General features: G+C 37.1%; 1 protein-coding gene across 1 annotated transcript in view; it reads left to right on the top strand.

Moving 5' to 3' along the window:
* The window catches only part of TAFA1 (TAFA chemokine like family member 1), a 509,838-nt gene that overhangs the window by 383,292 nt on the left and 108,364 nt on the right, over window positions 1–18,182 (top strand). Inside the window, exon 3 of the mRNA XM_039851641.1 lies at window positions 11,386–11,526. Within this exon, the coding sequence (XP_039707575.1) occupies window positions 11,386–11,526 (141 nt within the window). The remainder of the gene's footprint in view (window positions 1–11,385; window positions 11,527–18,182) is intronic.

Below are 18,182 nucleotides of genomic sequence, written 5' to 3'. Positions count from 1 at the left end.
CAATGTATGAATGCCTACTAGGGATAAAGACATAAATGGTCCCTGCCATCATGAAGTGTCCAGCCCAACAGGATAGATAGGCAGTGAACCAATTATTTCAATTAGGAGACATGCTGCAAAAGAAAAGTTGAGCTTGCTAAGAGAGCACATCATGGGTATTAAGAGATAGTCTTTGGGAAATAGGTTCATTCAACAAGTAGTTACAGACCAAACATGGACCCAGTACTGAGGTTGAAGTGGTAAAATTAAAAAAAAAAAAATGCTGTCCTTACCCTCTATAAGAATAGTAATACATTATTTAAAATGCAAAAATAATGCATTGTGAATATTATTGTGAGATAACTATGAGAGATTATAGGATTGTATAACAGGGAAATCTAACTTACAGCATGGAGACCACCCAAGGAAGACCACCCAAAGAAGACCTCAATAGTGAATACAGGGGCAAAAAAAATGTACAGGGTAAACTTTGTTACCTTATTTTTTTTAAGATAATTTTCTTCTCTTCCAACTTTATATTCTCCACTAGTATCTTTTTTTTCCCCAGAAAACCTGATGTTGTGATAATTTCAAGTTTCTTGGCTATGCTTGGTCATGGACATGAAACCATCAAAACCAAAATATACTACCGAATGTCAAATTATCTGGCAGAAGAAAAGGATTAGACATTAGAAATTTTCCACAAGAGCCCATTCTTAAATGGTTGACCCAGTTTGTAGCCCAGAGCAGTCCAATTGGTAGGTATAAGCAATTTCTATTAAATGTTCATTCTGGCGGCAAATTCTGTTTTATGATGTTTTTAGCCATCTGCCTGCCAGTCATTCCTAACCTCATATTTCTTTTCCATCATGACATATAATTGTCATCAGTGAGGACTCTTTTTAAAGGAAATGTTATCCTTAGTAATCCATCTTCTTTGTGTTTTCCCACTTGAATAGGGCAAGACAATGATACATTGAGCTGTGAAAGAGGGATCATTGCTAGGAGCATATTGTGCTTGGCATTTTTTTTAACTTTTCAAGCTCCAAGAGAGTTGCTGCTGCCAGAAATAATCTTAAAATGCTGTGAGGTTTTTTTTTTATCCTTTTTGGATATTACAAATTTTCTATTCCTGCTAAAAATAGATTTTGATAATGTACGTGGAGTTCCAACAAACACAAGAGAAAGAGAAAAGGGGGAAGTGGAGAGCTGCCCTATGGAGCTTCCCAGCAGGGGACCTTCCTATCACCACCTGGGGAGACATAGACAAAAGGAGGGAGAATGTGCGGTGGAGGGGGAACTCAGAAATTGATGTCCATTTAACAAATCTAACTTTTCAGATAGCCTGCATTAGCCAGATAATTATTGAATGTACTTCTAATCTGAAGTACATTCAATAATTCAATATAAGACTAATTTCTTACATTTTATCTTAGATATGTTTTCTACAGACAAAGAAATTTGAAGATAGAAACAATAATCTGGAAAATCTGAATAGTACAGAGAGCCTCTATACTGACTTGTTCCTTATGCCACATTCTCTGCCATTAGCTAGTAGGTTACCTCACCTGTCTTATTTGCTGAATCTACAGATGCTGGGTGAAATCCATAAAATAATCCATTTTACAGATAATCCACAAGCCAAAAAAAAAGGTGGAGGGAGCTCAATTTCCTGAAGACTTAACTGACTTTGCTTTGAGATGCCATAGATCATCTTCAAATCATTTTGACTTGGATTGATATAAAATTTAGAAATGGATTGGCATTGGTGCCAAAGAAAAGTCTGAAAGGCATTTACATGACAAATGTTATTATTATGATTTTGCAATAAACTTGGCAGTTGAATTTCAAAAAACAATTCACCAAGTAATTTTTAAAATGTAGATAAAACGTATTTAAACAGACAATTTTTTGGTTCCCAGAAAGGGTTATGAGAAACTTAACTTTGCTTTCATTGGGGACAAAGCTGGGGAATGTTTTGGTTTCCAGTCCCCTTTTTCAAGCAGCCAGTAAATGAAGAGAGTAGATAAGACTTCAAAGTCAGTTCCACAGGACCCTAAAGAATTCATCTTTGTGATTATAATAGAAGTCCAGAATTTTATTTCCTTTCACAGAATTTGATCAGTTTCTCACTGTATCTTAAGCAAACATAGTAAATGTGAGCTTCTGATATAGCCAAGAAGTGAAAAACAGATAGAAATTTGAGGGGGAATGTATCTTACAAGCTTTCTATACACTATTTTACCAAAGACATTCATCCTTCTCAAGAAACAGTTCCATACTATTTGTGCAAAAATCTATGACATATTTGTAATTCATTTTTCATCTGTTCAATCAGTCATTTATCCATCCATCCATCCATCCAACAAATACCTGTCATTTAATATTAGCTTTAGAAAGCTGATTATCTGCTAAGTATAGTTGTTTTTACTTTTTTCTTAGCAGAGGAATCCAACAATAGATTATTATACTGAATGTCAAAAAATAAAATACTTAGAGGTACTTTCTTCTTTCCTCCAGTGGACATTACTGAACCCCCTTAGATAATCTATACAGCTCCACAAAGCACAACTTGAAAACTTCTAAGCAAAGGACCACAGATGTGAGACTTGCTCTGTGAAAGATACAGTATTTTTGTTTTGTCAACACAAATCAGTAGATTTGTGGTTTTGTGGTCATGATAGATCAAAAGATTAAATTTTTCTGATTGACTATGGCTAAGTCAGTCACAAATGTAAACATTGGGAATCAGGAGATTTGGGTATGATGACGCTAATCAGACTTCCTTAATGTTAAAGTCCTGTGGGCCTCTGAGACCTACTTCTAGGCTCCATGTTGGCATACCTGAGCAGTAAGTATAATTGAAGCCATAGTTCAACTTGTCATGACCACATGAGCTTGTTATTTAGAACAACACCTCTCTGGCTTCCAGCGTGCAAATCCATCATCTATGAGCCTAAGGAAGATGTGGTCTGAGGTCATTGACTTTATATATATGGTTTTAATGAAAATGGAGCACTCATCAATCCCTAGTCACTGAGCTTTCCTCCTTTTTTAGAGAATTGGCAGCATGTGTGTCAGGCTGGGACTAGGGAAAGAGAACTATATATGAGATCAGAGGATCTGGATTCTGGTCCAGATGCCACCAGGTACTTACTAGGTAAAACGTGGGCAAGTATTTAAACCCCTCTTAATCTCAGTTACCTCCTCTGTAAAATGAGGGTGATCGTAACCTCACTGGGCTATTGTGAGCAAAAAATAAATGAAAGTTTATAATGTGTCTACCATGGTGTCAGATGCATGGTAAATAATAAATGGTTAGCTCCTATATATTATTATTATCTTCATTAGTTATATGACTATATTATTCAGCTGTTTTAAGTCCTTAACCTCACTAGAAAATAAGGGTAACAATAGTCGTATTTCTATCTTTGAACTATTTTACAGATTAAATAAAATGTATATTAGAAGCACTTTTTAAACTCTAATAATAATGTGCCAGACTGTTTCATTAGAAAAAAAAACAATAATAATCTCTGTCCTTGAGGAGAGTACATTCTAGCGTGAAACACACAGGTAGTAAGTGTAATTAATAAATAAATGATATATTATATTCAAAAGTTACAGGTACGCTGGAGGTAGGAGTGGGGATATACAGCAAAGTAAGGGAGATCATGAGTGCTTGCTAAGGGAATTATGATTTCAATATTGTGGTCAAATGTGCCTTTGATAAAATGACATTTGGGCAATATGTGGAAAATTGACAGAATGAGTCAGAGATATGCTAGAAGAATGCCCCAGGTGGTATATAGTTCAACTTGTCAAGACCAGAAAAGCCTGTTATTTAGAGCAACACCTACTTGAGTTTACAGCAACCCTCAAGAGGGATCGTGCTTGCCATGTTCAAGCCATAGCCTACAAGAAAACTAGACTTCCTGGAGCAGAGAGAAGGTGAGGAGGGTGGTAGCAAATAAGGTCAAAAATTTGGTTGGAAGGTTAAGAGAGACAGGTCAGATGATTAACCTTGATAATCATTCTAAGCAAAGTGTCGGACTTCCTTTTGAAAGTTTTCCATCAAAAAAGAATGACTATTTGTGGCAAAATGCAAAAAAGTATGTTTTGGAGTCCAACAAACCTGAGTCACACTCTTGTGATCCTGGGCAAGTTATTCAACATCTCTGAGCATCAGCTTTTTATCTGCGAAGTGGGACAATACCTTGTACAGTTGCTGGTAATTTTATAATCAATGTACATAAAGTGCCAAATGCAGTGCCCAGCACCCAATTCAGAGCTCACTAAATGGCAGTGAGTGCTGAGATGACACAGAACTGTTCCTTTGACTCATTTACAACTGTGCTGTGAGGGACTGGCTTTGGGCCTCCAGTGGCCACTTTGTTGTCCGTATTTTTTAACTCGAGACAGTAATTCAGATAATCTGGCATGTCTGTCACTGTGTCTGCTGGATTGACTGTAAATTAAGTAAGACTCAAGATACGTCCTAGGACCTTTCATATACCTGTGTTATCAATGTTCAATCATGAACATTGTTCCAGTTTTGTATTAAAGCCAAGTGCTAACTTTAAAAGTGGTGGTATTTTCTTGAAGTGTAGAACCAGCTATTACTGACTTGACTGAGGGTATTTACGGCTGACAATTATAAGCTAAAGTGTCCTGATTACGGGTGTCAAGGTTAAATAGTATAATGTGTGATTAGCCCTGTTATTCCATTAACTTTAATCCTGGTGATGGGCATGTGGGGGGACTGAGATGCTCTTTCTATGATTCAAGTTCAAACCTCCTCACTTCCTACTCAGGACATTGCATTGGCCTTTTGTTCCTATGTTTTGCTACCTTGCACTTCTCTAATCACTCCTGAAAACAGATGCCAGGGTGGTCACTCTCAAGCAACAACCAGATCAGATCAATAAATGGTATTTTAAAGTCTCCATTTGTGTTGCATTGCAACATAGAATAACAACAGCATCTCTCCCTGGAGAATTAAGTCCTCTATAATTAAATCTTATCTCAGGTCTTCAGTTTCCTCTACCATAATGTATTTTTAAAAATACTTGGAAAAAAAAAATACTCAGACCAAGACTTCCAGTCAAGATGGGACCTTTTACTACACGTCATTCTCCCTAGCCCAAAGCACCAGAGCAGGAAAACTGGCTGTGAAAACCAGCAAGGATTCTTTTCAGGTGTGATGAAAGGCTGCTGTAGGACAAGGCACCCTTTTAAAGGGCCCAATAGATTCATTCACTAACAAACACGTGCCCTAATCTCCAGTGATGAAAGAGCAGTTCGAAAAGTGTCAGGTGCATATGGAGGGAGACTGAATTATCTGGCTTCAGGGCGAGAACAGTAGGGGCTACTCTCTCCTGGACTAATGTGCTGGTGGGTGCCATTATTCCTAATTTGAGTTCCCCCTCACACAGCTTGCAGGCACAGGTGGGCGCAATATCTGAATCTCTATTAATGTGGCTAACACTGCTCAACCCCACCTTGGTGATTCGCTGAGAATTTACCCCACCCAATTCATGCATCAGATCAAAACCTCTTTCAGAGGCTAATCCATACAAGTGACTGGCCTGGGCCCATAATGCAGACTTTCCTAAAATCTCTCAAAGGTCCACAAACCCCAAACAAGCAGTGGCTGACCACAGTGTTCCCCATATCTCTTATTAAGTGGCTTTAAGCCTGGAACTAGTGGCAACAAGCTTTGGCACACAGCATATCCATTCCAAGGTGCCCCCCAGCCCAGCTCAGGCAGCTACCAACCACAGATCACTTTTTAGCTCTTACCAGATGGCCCTGTGCTAGACACAGACAGTGGCTGACCTTGGCCTATACCAGAACTGCTTCCAAGAGGCCCCAGAACCAATGTGCCTAGTGGCTGGCTTTGGACTACACCTAAACACCACCTAATTAGTGCTACAAACAACACACCCAAAGAGTGGACTCAGTGGGTACCAGAGGCCCATTAAAGCAAATCCTGCTCCATGAGGTCAGCCCTCACTCAACAGCTTATCTGCTATAGACATGGCCAGTCCTCACAGCTTGGTATGTCAGTTCCACCTACTGACATACCAACAACAATCTAGACTCAACTGCAACAGGAGAGCACATACAATTCACACAAAGGACACTCCTTGGAGTCCCTGGCTTAGGTGAATAAAGAGATTGTGCCACTGGGTCCTATAGAACACCTACTATATAAGGTCACTGTGCTAAGACCAGAAGACATAGCAGATCTACGTAATACATAGTAATAAACATGGGGAGCAGCCAAAATAAGGAGACAAAGAAGCATACCCCAAATGAAAGAACAGGACAAAGGTCTAGAAAAAGAACTAAACAAAATGGAGGTAAGCAATCTATCAAACACAGAGCTCAAAACAATGATTATAAGGCTGCTCAGTGAACTTAGATGAGGAGAAGAATAGATGATCTCAATGAAAACTTCAAAAAAGAAATAGGAAACATGAAGGAGATAGAAAGCAAAGCATTAAAAATAGTCAGAAATGAGGACTACAATAACTGAAATAAATACATTAGATGGAATCACAGCACATTAGGTGAATCAGAGGATCAGTTCAGCAGTTTGAAAGACAAGGTAGCAGAAAACAGCCAAACAGAACAGTGAAAATAAATAAATAAATAAATAGAATTTTTTAAAATGAGGATAATTAAGAGACTCTGGGTCGACAGCAAGCATACCAATATTCATATTATAAGGGTACTATAGAATAGAGAAAGCAAGGAATAAACTCAAAGAGGCCCATACCAAGACACATCATAATTAAAATACCAAAGTTTAAAGACAAAGCAAGAATCTTCAAGGCAGCAAGACAAAAGCGGTTAGTTACCCACAAGGAACTCCCATAAGAAAATCAACTAACTTCTCAGCAGAAACTTTGTAGGTCAGAAGGGACTGGCACAAAATATTCAAAGTGATGAAAAGCAAGGACCTACAACCAAGATTACTGCACCCAGTAAAGCTATCATTTAGAATTGAAGGACAGAAAAGGAGCTTCCCAGACAAGAAAAAGCTAAAGACATTCATTACCACCAAACCGGTATTACAGGAAATGTTAAAAGGACTTTTTAAGAAGAAAAAAATAAATAAATAATATAAATATGAAAATACCACAAAGCAAAAATTCTCACTGACAAAGACAAATGCATAATAAAAGCAGTGGATCAACCAATCCTAAAGCTGATACAAAGGTTAAAAGGCAAAAATAAGAAGATAATGTGTAATTACAATAGTAAGTTAAGGGATACAAACAAGTACACACAGACAAAAGAGGTAAAAAATAATGACAAAAACATAAACGTGGAGGGGGTGAGTAAAAATTGTAGAAATTTTAGAATGTGTTGAAACTTAAGTGACTATCAGCTTAAAATAGACAGCCGTAAACATAACTTGGTATATACAAAGCACATGGTATTCACAAACCAAAAATCTACAACAGATATACAGGAAATAAAGTGAAAGGAATCCAAACACAACACTATAGAAAGTCATCAACATACAAGAAAAAAAAGCAGGAAAATAAGAAAGGAACAGAGAAAAACTACAAAAATGATCAGAAAACAATTAGTAAATGATAATTACATATTATCAATAATTGCTTTAAATGTAAATGGATTAAGTGCACCAATCAAATGAGGAATGAATAAAAACAGGTGTGGTACATACATACAGTGGAATATTACTCAGCCATAAAAAATGAAATCTTTTCATTTGTAACAACATGAATGGACCTAAAGGGTATTATGCTAAGTGAAATAAGTCAGACAGAGAAAAATAAACACCATATGATTTCACTTACACGTGGAATCTAAAGAACAATATAAATAAACAAACAAAACAGAAACAAATTCATAGATACAGAGAATAAATTGATGGTTGTCAGATAGGGGTAGATTTAGGGATCTGTGTGAAAAAGGTAAAGAGATTAAGAAGTACAAATTGGCAGTTACAAAACAGTCAAAGGTATAGAAAGTACAGCATAGGGAATATAGTCAATAATATTGGAATAACTGTATATGGTGTCAGGTTGGTACAAGACTTATTGGGAAGATCACTTCATAAGTTATATGTGTCTAACCACTATGCTATAACCTTGAAAGTAATATAATATTGAATGTCAACTGTAATCGAAAAACTTCTTAAAATTATAAATGAATGAATGAATGAATGAATGAATAACTCTGTCTGACTCTTTAGAGAAATAGCTGAATCTAGGACCTGGGTAGGAAATAAATAAGATAAGCCTGATAGGGCCAGAGATTAAGGAAGTGCTCCCAAAAAAGCGTGGAGAAGAGATACACAGAAACCAGCTGAAAGAGCTCACAATAGCCGAAGTTGGAATATTTTTAGCAACAAAATAAATAACATAGTGTTGGATTATAACCCAAAATATAAAATAAATACCCATGATTCCATATTAATATAAATGAATAAAAATAAATAGGTGAGAGAGAAGAGACAAATCTGTTATGCTGAAGAATTACCAATAATTTTAGTAGATACACCACCCTCAAGGAGGTAGAGCATAATTCCCCAGTTCTTAAGCGTGGGCTGCACATGGTAATTTTCTGCAAAAAAAAAAAAGAAAAGAAAAATGTGAGAGGGGGTAGGGTTAGGGAGAGGGAAGAGTGCAGAAATCTAACAAGCACTACCTGGCCCAAGTGATCAAGGTCAACATCAACAGCAATAAGTTACATTGATAGTACACACCCTTGATATGATGTGATGAGAACGGTACTTTACCTCTGTGGTCTTCCTCTAAAAGTACATAATTTCAGTCTAATCATGAGAAAATCATCAGATAAATCCCGTTTGAGAAACATTTTATAAACTACCTGACCAACACTGCTCAGAACTATCAAGGTCATTAAAAAGAAATGTCTGAGAAACTATCATAGCCAAGAGCAGCCTAAGGAGATAAGACAATGAAAGGTAATGTGGATCCTCAAAGGGATCCAGGAACAGGAAGGGACATTAGGTAAAAGCTAAGGAAATCTAAATTAAAGCATAGACTTTAGTTAATAATTACGTATCAATATTGGTTTAAATTTAGCATGCTAATATAAGATGTTAATATAAGGAGAATAGAAATAGGGAACAATAGGGTGTGGCATATGTGGAAACTCAGTATTATTTTCACAAGATTTTTGTAAATCTTAAACTGTCCTATAGTTAAAAGTCTTTCATATTAATGAAATACTTCCCCATCATTATCCCCTGTTGAAACCCTGCCCTATCTTTCATAACTTAAGAAGCCTTCCTAATTCCTCAAAAATGAATGTGTCTACTCTTCCACCTATGTCCTCAGAACTTGGTACTCACATTATGATGTTAATTTTCATTAATTCACTTATTCTTTCATTCATTCAACCAACAGTTATGGAGCATGTACACCAGTTGTTGACAAGAGGGCTCTGAGGAGACGAGCAAAACCTTGACCCTGATCAAGCTTATAGTTTGCCTAGGGTCACAGACCTGTAGTTATAATCGTGCGAGGGAATGTATAGGATGCTCAGAGAATGAAAAGTGGTGGAAGTAAGGGGATGTTCTCTAAGGAACCAACCTTGGTGTTCAATTCAAAAGAGAGTTAACTGGGTAAATGCATTTGAGTTGAGGGTGGGTTGTGGAGGAATGGGAGGTAGGAGAGAGTTTTCCAGGAGACATTATATTTACAAAGTTCCCGGGGCAGAAAGGAGGGGGGCATCTCCAAATAAATACATCAATGTGACTGGATTTTATTACCGTTGCTAGCATATATGGTCACTTTACTCTGTGTCAGACTCAGTGGTAATCCCTACGCATATGATTTTGGTTTATAATCACACAACTCTATGAGGCAGATGTTATTATTGTTATTTTGCAGATGAGGAAACTGATAGTAAGTGACAGAGCTGATATTCAGACTAAAGCAAGCTGATTTGAAAGCCCGAACTCTCCCCTTAAGTCAGAAATTCTTGTGAATGTTTCTATCATATTAAACCAGGGTTTCTCAACCTCAGCACTATTGACATTTTAGGCCAGATAATTATTTGTTGTGGGAGGCTCTCCTGTACTTTGTAGGACATTCAGCAGCATCCCTGGTCTCTACCTATTAGATATCAGTAGCACCCACTATCCATCTGCAATGATGATTAAAAATGTCTCCAGACTTTGCCAAATATCATTACTGGGAGGACAGATCGGAAAATCATCCCACCCCCAATCCCCAACCCCTGCACTGAGAACCACTGCATTACACCGTAAGTTCTTAGGAAAGGGTGGAATTGTGTCTTAAGCCCTCCCTCCTTTCTCCTCTCCCTACTATCATTTCTCCCTCCTCTCCTTTTTTCAGTGTTCCCTAAGTGCCACCATGTATGGGCTGGATTCATATTCCTTACAGTTTACAGCAGAGTAACTTGTACATAGTCATTGCCTCACAAATGCTTGCTGAATTTCTGCCAACTGAAACTTAAATGCCAAGAATCATAAATGTTATGGCTCATTCTTGTTAAACGAAAATCATTTTTCCTGAATGCAAAGCTTGATGTTGGAAACATTAATTTCTGGTTTCTGATCACTTTGAGTATCTTTTGTGTCCCTGGAGAAATGGCTTAACTGATGTCCTGCAGGCTGGAAGGACCTACCTGAATGCTCACCAAACCTCTAGACAAACCCAGCAGTGCACTTGTAAAGAACCTGGTAAAGAGTGACATACATTATTAGGATGCCAACAAATATTGATGAATGTTTGGCTGACCTGTAACAATTAAGTAAAAGCATAAGCCTAGGTTTGTATTTTGAGATGCCATTTTCTCCAGCAGTTCTATCAATTTTGCATGGTATATAGATTTGGGAAATGACTCCCCAGTTAGATTTTCTATTTAGCCTCCTCGAGAGTAGGCGGCAGTAGGAGGGAGAGCCAAATTCTGGGCAGTTTTCCTGCAACTGCAGGTACTATATCACTGGAGGGTCAGTTTCTTGTCATTAGTGGGAGCTCAGAGAATTGCAAATGCAAAGATAACACAGGATTGAACTCCAAAAATATAATGCACTTAAATCAAGTAGCGTCTTTATTTTGTTAGCTTTGGGCATTCACTACTCCACTGCCTTTCAGTATGTCCAGCCTGGAATTGCTGCCTCTTGAGAGCTATTCATTTGTGCTCTTTGTTCTATCTGAAGTGTAGTGCTATAATGCCTATTGTCTTTTACAACATTATACAGACCCTGTATATAGTCTTGTCTACACGTAGTGGGAGAGAATTGCATAGTAATTGTACTTCACGGAAACCATTTCTCTAACTTATCTCACTTTCCCCAAACCCTCCACATATATCTTACAGACCTACATGGATGCTCAATTATTTCTAATTGGTGTCTTTCTCTCTTGCCAGAAGGAGGGACATGTGAAGTGATAGCAGCACACAGATGTTGTAATAAGAATCGTATTGAGGAGCGGTCCCAAACAGTAAAGTGTTCCTGTCTACCTGGGAAAGTGGCTGGAACAACAAGAAATCGACCTTCTTGTGTCGATGGTAAGTAACTGGTTTTATATATGTGTGTTCATCTAGGTGTTCACCATGCATAATACGTATTTTTTGTTTCATCTAAATATAGTTCAGGATAATGAACAAGGCGTGGCCAAAGTAGAGAGAAGTTACACAAATGCCACTCCTAAGCATAGAGTTTGAATTCTTGTTTCTCTGGCTTTGGGATTTTCAAATAGTTCTATTTTAACATTTTTTAGAGAAGAAATTTGAGAGTCCAGTTTATTGGGGAAGTGATTTTAAATTGAATATATATATATATATAATGATGATGGTGATAATGATAGTAAAGATAACAATACCTAACATTCATTTAACACATATTAAATGAGCATTTACCATATGCCAGGTACTTCTTGAGTGCTTCACATACATTCATGAACAGGTACAAGTGTCCTGAGTATCTGCCATGTGCCAAGCACTGTCCTAAACGCTTCTCATGCGTTATTTTACTTACTCCTCCCAACAATTCTATGATGTTTATCTAATGCTATGTAACAAATTACCCTCCTTTCACAAAAAGAAAAAAACAAAAACACGTTAGATCTAAACAGCAAACAGTATCTCATAATTTCTTTGTGTCAAGAATTCATCATAGCTGGGTGGTTCTGGCTCAGGGTCTCTCATGTGACCACAGTCAAGATATGACTGGTGCTGAAGGATGGTTTTAACATGACTCACTACATGGCTGTTAGCAGGTGGCCTTAGTTCTTGCCGCATGGACCTCTCTGTAGGAGCTTGGTGTTCAGACAACATGGCAGCTGGCTTCCTTCAATGTGAGTGATCCAAGAGAACAATACAGACGCCACATGATATTTCTTTAATGATATAACCTCAGAAGTTATACTTCATTGCTTCCAGAATACCTTATTGATTGTACAAGTCAGCCCTACCTGTTCAGCATGGGAGTGGACTATAGGACTTAAACACCAGAAGACAGGGATCACTGGAGTCGATACACTTTCTCTCCTATCTTTTAAAATTTTTTCCCAGCTTTATTGAAATATAATAGACAATTGGTTGCTCATATTTACTTTACATTGTACAATTCGGTGAGGTTTTTATTCAATTATATAGGCATACAATAATATATTAGTTTCAGTTGTACAGCATAGTGATTAGAGGTCAAGTGATCACCCCACTAAATTTAGTACCTCTCTTCCCCTTTGCATATTTATTAAAACATTGTTGACTATTTTAATTATGCTATACTTTATAACTTCATAACTATTTTGTAACTATCCATTTGTATTTCTTAATCCCTTCCCCTTCTTCACCGTCCCCTCAACCTCCTTCCTGTCTAGTAGCCCTCAAAATAATCTCTGTATCTATGAGTTTGTTTCCATTTTTGTTGTTATTGTTATTTATTTTGTTCTTTAGATTCCACATGTAAGTAAAATCATGTGGTATCTGCCTTTCTCTAACTTACTTACTTAATTTAGCGCAATAACCTGTAGGACCATCAAGGCAATATCTTTCTCCATCCCCTTCCTTTTAGACTGTGTGTGTCTTTTAATCTGAAGTGAGTCTCTTATAGGCAGCACATGTAGGGATCTTGTTTTCTTATCTACTCATCTACTCGATCTTTCAGTTGGATCACTTAACTCTTTTCTATTTGAGGTAATTGTTAATAAGAATGTAGTTATTATCATTCTTTATTCCTGTTTTTGATACATGTTTTTTCTTCTTCAAAAAGTCCCTCCAACATTTCCTATAAGACTGGCTTGGTGGTGGTAAATTCTCTTAGCTTATTTTTGTCTGAGAAGCTCTTTATCTATCCTTCAACTCTAAATGATAGCTTTGCTGGGTAAAGTATTCTTGGTTGTAGATCCTGGATTTTCATCACGTCAAATATTTTGTGCTAAGCCCTTCCATCTTGCATAGTTTCTTTTGAGAAATCAGCTGCCATTCTTATGGTAGGTAACTAGCTGCTTTTCTCTTGCTGCTTTTAATATTTTCTCTTTGTATTTAACCTTTGTCATTTTAATTACAAGGTGTCTTTGTGTTGGTCACTTTGGGTTCTTCTTTCTTGGGACTCTCTGAGCTTCCTGGGATTGTATGTCTATTTCCTTCACCAGGTTAGGGAAGTTTTCCATCATTATTTTTTCATATATCTTTTCCACTTCTTGTACTCGCTCTCCTCTATCAGGTACCCCTATTACATGGATGATTTTACACTTAATTTTGTCCCAAAGACCCCTTAAATTATTATTATATTCTTGGGTTCTTTTTTCTTGCCATTTTGATTGGATGACCTTGGTTTCCCTGTCCTCTATTGGCGGTTTGATTCTCTTCTTCATTCACTCTGTTAATTCCCTCTAATATACCCTTCATGTCAGATAATGTATTCTTCATTGCTGACTGGTTCCTTTTTATAATTTCCATTTCCAATTTGAAGTTTTTTATCTGTTTGTTAAAGTTCTCACTGAGTTCATCTATACTTCCTCTAAGTTCATTGAGCATCTTTATAACCAGTGTTTTGAACTCTATATCTGTTAGATTGCTTGACTCCATTATTCCTAGATCTCTGTTCTGTTCTCTCATATAGTTTCTGCACCTTTGTCTTCCCATTTTGGCTACCTTTTTTTGTTTTGTTTCTATGTACTAAGCAAAGCTCCTAAGTCTTCTAGTCTTATTATCATGGCTTTGTGTTGAGGCACAGTCCTAAGAGGGGTTCAGCAGCAGGCCAATTTTAGCCCCAGCCTGTGTCCCTCTGGGGCCACCTGTTAAGATTCTGTAAGCAATCCACAGATGCTGTGCTTATAGTGGCCTCAAAAAGCCATGCCAGAAACCAAGATCGGCTGCCATGAGTGTGAGTCTTGGCACTGCTCAGCAAGTTGCATAAGACTCGCGAAGGACACAATGGGATGTGGCTTGGGTAGGGCTGCAAGTTGGGGGAGGTGGAGTTTCAGTAAATCATCTGGGCAGAGTGGCCTCTGTAATACATTTAATGACATCTCAGCTATGGTGGTGCCTTTTATTTCCATGGTGCACACTGGAAGCATGGAGGGAGCTCAACAGAGGAACAATGGATACCACTAGCACTTCTGCCCAGGAGAAAGCCTCACCTTCCACCCTCACTCTGACAACTCAGAGTCCCCCTATAAGTCCCTGGTGCATCTGCAGCAGCTGATCCTCAGAGTGAGCGAGTCCGTCGCCATGAAAGTCTGGTAGCAGACACGGCTCCTTTAAGAGGTATCTACAGCTGCCAGCTGCAACTGCCATAGTCTCTGTCTCACTCAGACACTCAGGATCGGGCAGCCTCATGTCTTTGTCCCCTACTACCTCCTTCGGTTGCATGGCGATTTCTTATTTCTTATTTCTTATTTCTCCCTAGTTGTAAGGCTTGTGTTCATCTAGACCTCAGGCAACTCTACTTGTTGTTTGCTCTGTGTTTCTGTCACAACTTTGATGGGTTCATAAGAACAGATGAATAAAGCCACTATCATGTACGATATTTTGCCTTGTCTCCTCTGCCTTCTATTTTAAACATGAAGAAACTGAGGCTTGGAAGGGTTAAATGTTTTGTTGTTCCTATGTCTGGTAAGTCATAGCTCAACTGACCCTTGATCCCAGAGTAACTGACTCTAATATCAAGTCTTGACCAGCATCTTTAAAACAATTTTACATGCTCTGTCAAACAATGAATCCTAAGTTCAAGGAAACACAAATTGCCCTCTTCATCTTTATCTTTCATAATTTTAGAGCCAGGTTTGAGTTGATTTTCAAATTCTTCAGTAAGAAAATCAAGGCTCAGAGAAGTAAATCACTTGTTCGGGGTCACACAGCAGGAATCAGAACCCGAATCTCTTGGCTTAGGTTTCCTTCTTCTACTTCTAGATACAGAGTGGAAAAAATACCTTCTAGATTGGCTCATATTATTTATTTTCATTTTGAATCATTAGGTGGTTAGTAAAAGAAACACATTCAATTTAGATAAAGAGGAAGTTATTTTTTCAAAAAATAGGGAAATGCTGGGGAACCTAATTATAGGAAATTCAGCCAAACCACATGGTAATTATAAATTCTTCAGGCAGCTGCCATCTTATTTACTTTGCTTCTTATCTCTGTTTCCCTCATTCTCCTCTATGTGGGCTAGTTCCCTCTTCAAGGATTTTAGTTTTTGCTCCCCAATAACTAAGGACTGGTGTGCGGCTTTTATTTCCATGGTGCCAACTCTGATCTCATTCAGCATCATAGTATATCCCAAATATATTTGACTCTGTTCCTGTGTCTTAAACATATTCTCCAAAAAGACTAGACATGATTGGCCCAGCTCAGGTCACATGTCAATCTTTGACCAATCAGCCACAGTCAGAGGAACAAACTCATGTGGCATGTATAGCTACCCATTCTGTACCATGGGAAGGTCAAGTTGTTGTTGTTGTTGTTTATTGTTGTTGTTGTCTAAAATAAAGGATATTAAAAAGCTAGTTTAGGGAATATACTGTGGTCTATAGTTATCAATCAGGACAATTGTCAGGGGTCATTTAGCAATTTCTGGAGACATTTTGGTCTATATATTTGTTACAACTAGGGGGTGCTACTGGCACCTGGAGGGTAAAGGCCAGGGGTACTGCTAAATATCCTACAGTGCACAATGTAGCTGCCCACAAATAAAGTATTATTCAACCTCAATATAATGGAACTGAGGTAGAGAAACTTGCACTATGGTTATTTCAAGATCTCAGTCAACATGATGAGGCACCTCCAGTGAAGAAAAGGCTAGCCTAAGAAAAAAATTGTTTCACCTTCTTGTAGAAGGAAACTCTTAGCCATAGAAGCCAATAAACATTATAAAACCATGATGATTTCTGATGTTCTCTGCCAAAGAAAGCATTGAGTCTGTTAACTATAAATCTCCATTTTGTTTCCAGTTCATTTTTATCTCTAATGATCTAGAAATAGAATTGCCTTCAGGACTTGGATGCAAGACACAAAGAGCAATTCAATGTCTGTGCTGGTAGAGGGGAAAACAGCATCTGGCTCTAAGTTTCTGTGAGAAGTTAAGCCACAAAATGGTAATATTTTGCCTCTCAGAACAAGTTTGTTTGACTTTGGAAACTCCAAACCTTATAATGTGGTAGGTTCAGACAAGAGAGTTATTAGTCTCTATCTTCCAAGCAAAAATCAATAAAGTATAGAATGTTCTATAGTCTCAAACTGATTGTTAATCGTTTCCAAAGCATTTCATTTCTCCAAAATCTTTGAATCCATTGGCACATATGGAAAAGTCTATGTGTTGATATGATCAAAATTGATTTTATGTCCTAGATCTCTACATGCAAAATAAATATGAAGCGTATATATAAATTAATATTTCTAGTATAGCTCATGAAGATCATGAACTGTGAAGTTAAACAGGCATGAGTGAGATCTCAGTTGTACCTGTGACTAATAGAATGACCTTGGGGAAGTCACATTTGCTTTCTAACCTGTTTCCTCATCTGTAAAATGGGGATAATAATTGTTTCTACTTCATAAGGTTGTGATGAGGATTAAAGAAATTATGGGTACAATGCACTTTGCATAATATGGTTCCCATCAAGTATTCATTGATGGTATCTATTTCCAATCTTACTAATATGTGTTGGTAATGCTTAGAAAGAGACATTGTTTTACAAAGTTTTGTTTCATATTAATTCAATACAGTGGCATTTTAGCTACCAGCTTTTCTTGGAACTGCTTTTACCTAATTATCCTGGAGATAACTGATGCTGGTTGGTCTTCTTCAGAAATGTATGTTCATTATAGGAATCTTGAAAACTACAAAAATACATCCATACATTAAAATCAGAGATTATCATTGCATCGTAAGATAATATGCATATGTCCTTTCAGGTTTAACTCATCATTAAAGAGAAACTCACATATTTTACTTAACTAAAATGTTCTAGTACTATTTTATCAACAGCTTCATTTAATATATGATGAACATTTCCCAACTTAATACATACTCTTTAAAATGTTATTATTAATTACCACATAAGATTTCAGGGGTGGATACACTACCATTTATCTAAATATCCTCTCTACTTTGGCATATTTACAATGCTTCATACATTTCTTTTTCTCAGCTTAAGAATAGATAGAAACCAGCTCCTCTCCTTGACAGCAGTTGACATCCATGCACCACGTTTGTCCTAAACATATTCTGCCATTCATTTCCCATAGTAAGTGTTCCAATTGTGCTGTTATTTGCTGTCTCTGAAATTACAGGTCAGTTGAAATTTATATAGTGTTTTCAAAAACAGAGAAATAGCAGTGATTTTAAAATAAGCATATATTGTTTTAAAATTCAAAATATGAAACAAGATTTTTAAAAATGGGACATAAATTTTGCAGTCTAATGTTAGCAACTTACTCAAAAGTATAATATGTGACATTTGGAGAAATTTTTTAAGTAGTGGTCTTTTAGTTTTAAAAATTATATTCTATTGCCTAATAACCGAAAATATCAAAATTTACACTGAACAGCTTAAATTTTGAGATATTCATTTATAAATATTTTAAAAAGCATTGTACCCTTGGAGTTGTGTCTAGGGCTATTCTGAAGGAATATGTCATTGCATTATAATTTATACCCTGTTGTGTTTTATTACTTATTCTATAATCCAAAATGGAGCAGGGGAACACCTTACTCA

Source organism: Pteropus medius, unplaced genomic scaffold, assembly GCF_902729225.1.
Source record: "Pteropus medius unplaced genomic scaffold, Ma_sr-lr_union100, whole genome shotgun sequence".
NCBI lineage: Eukaryota > Metazoa > Chordata > Mammalia > Chiroptera > Pteropodidae > Pteropus > Pteropus medius.
This window is presented reverse-complemented; position numbering and strand designations above follow the sequence as displayed.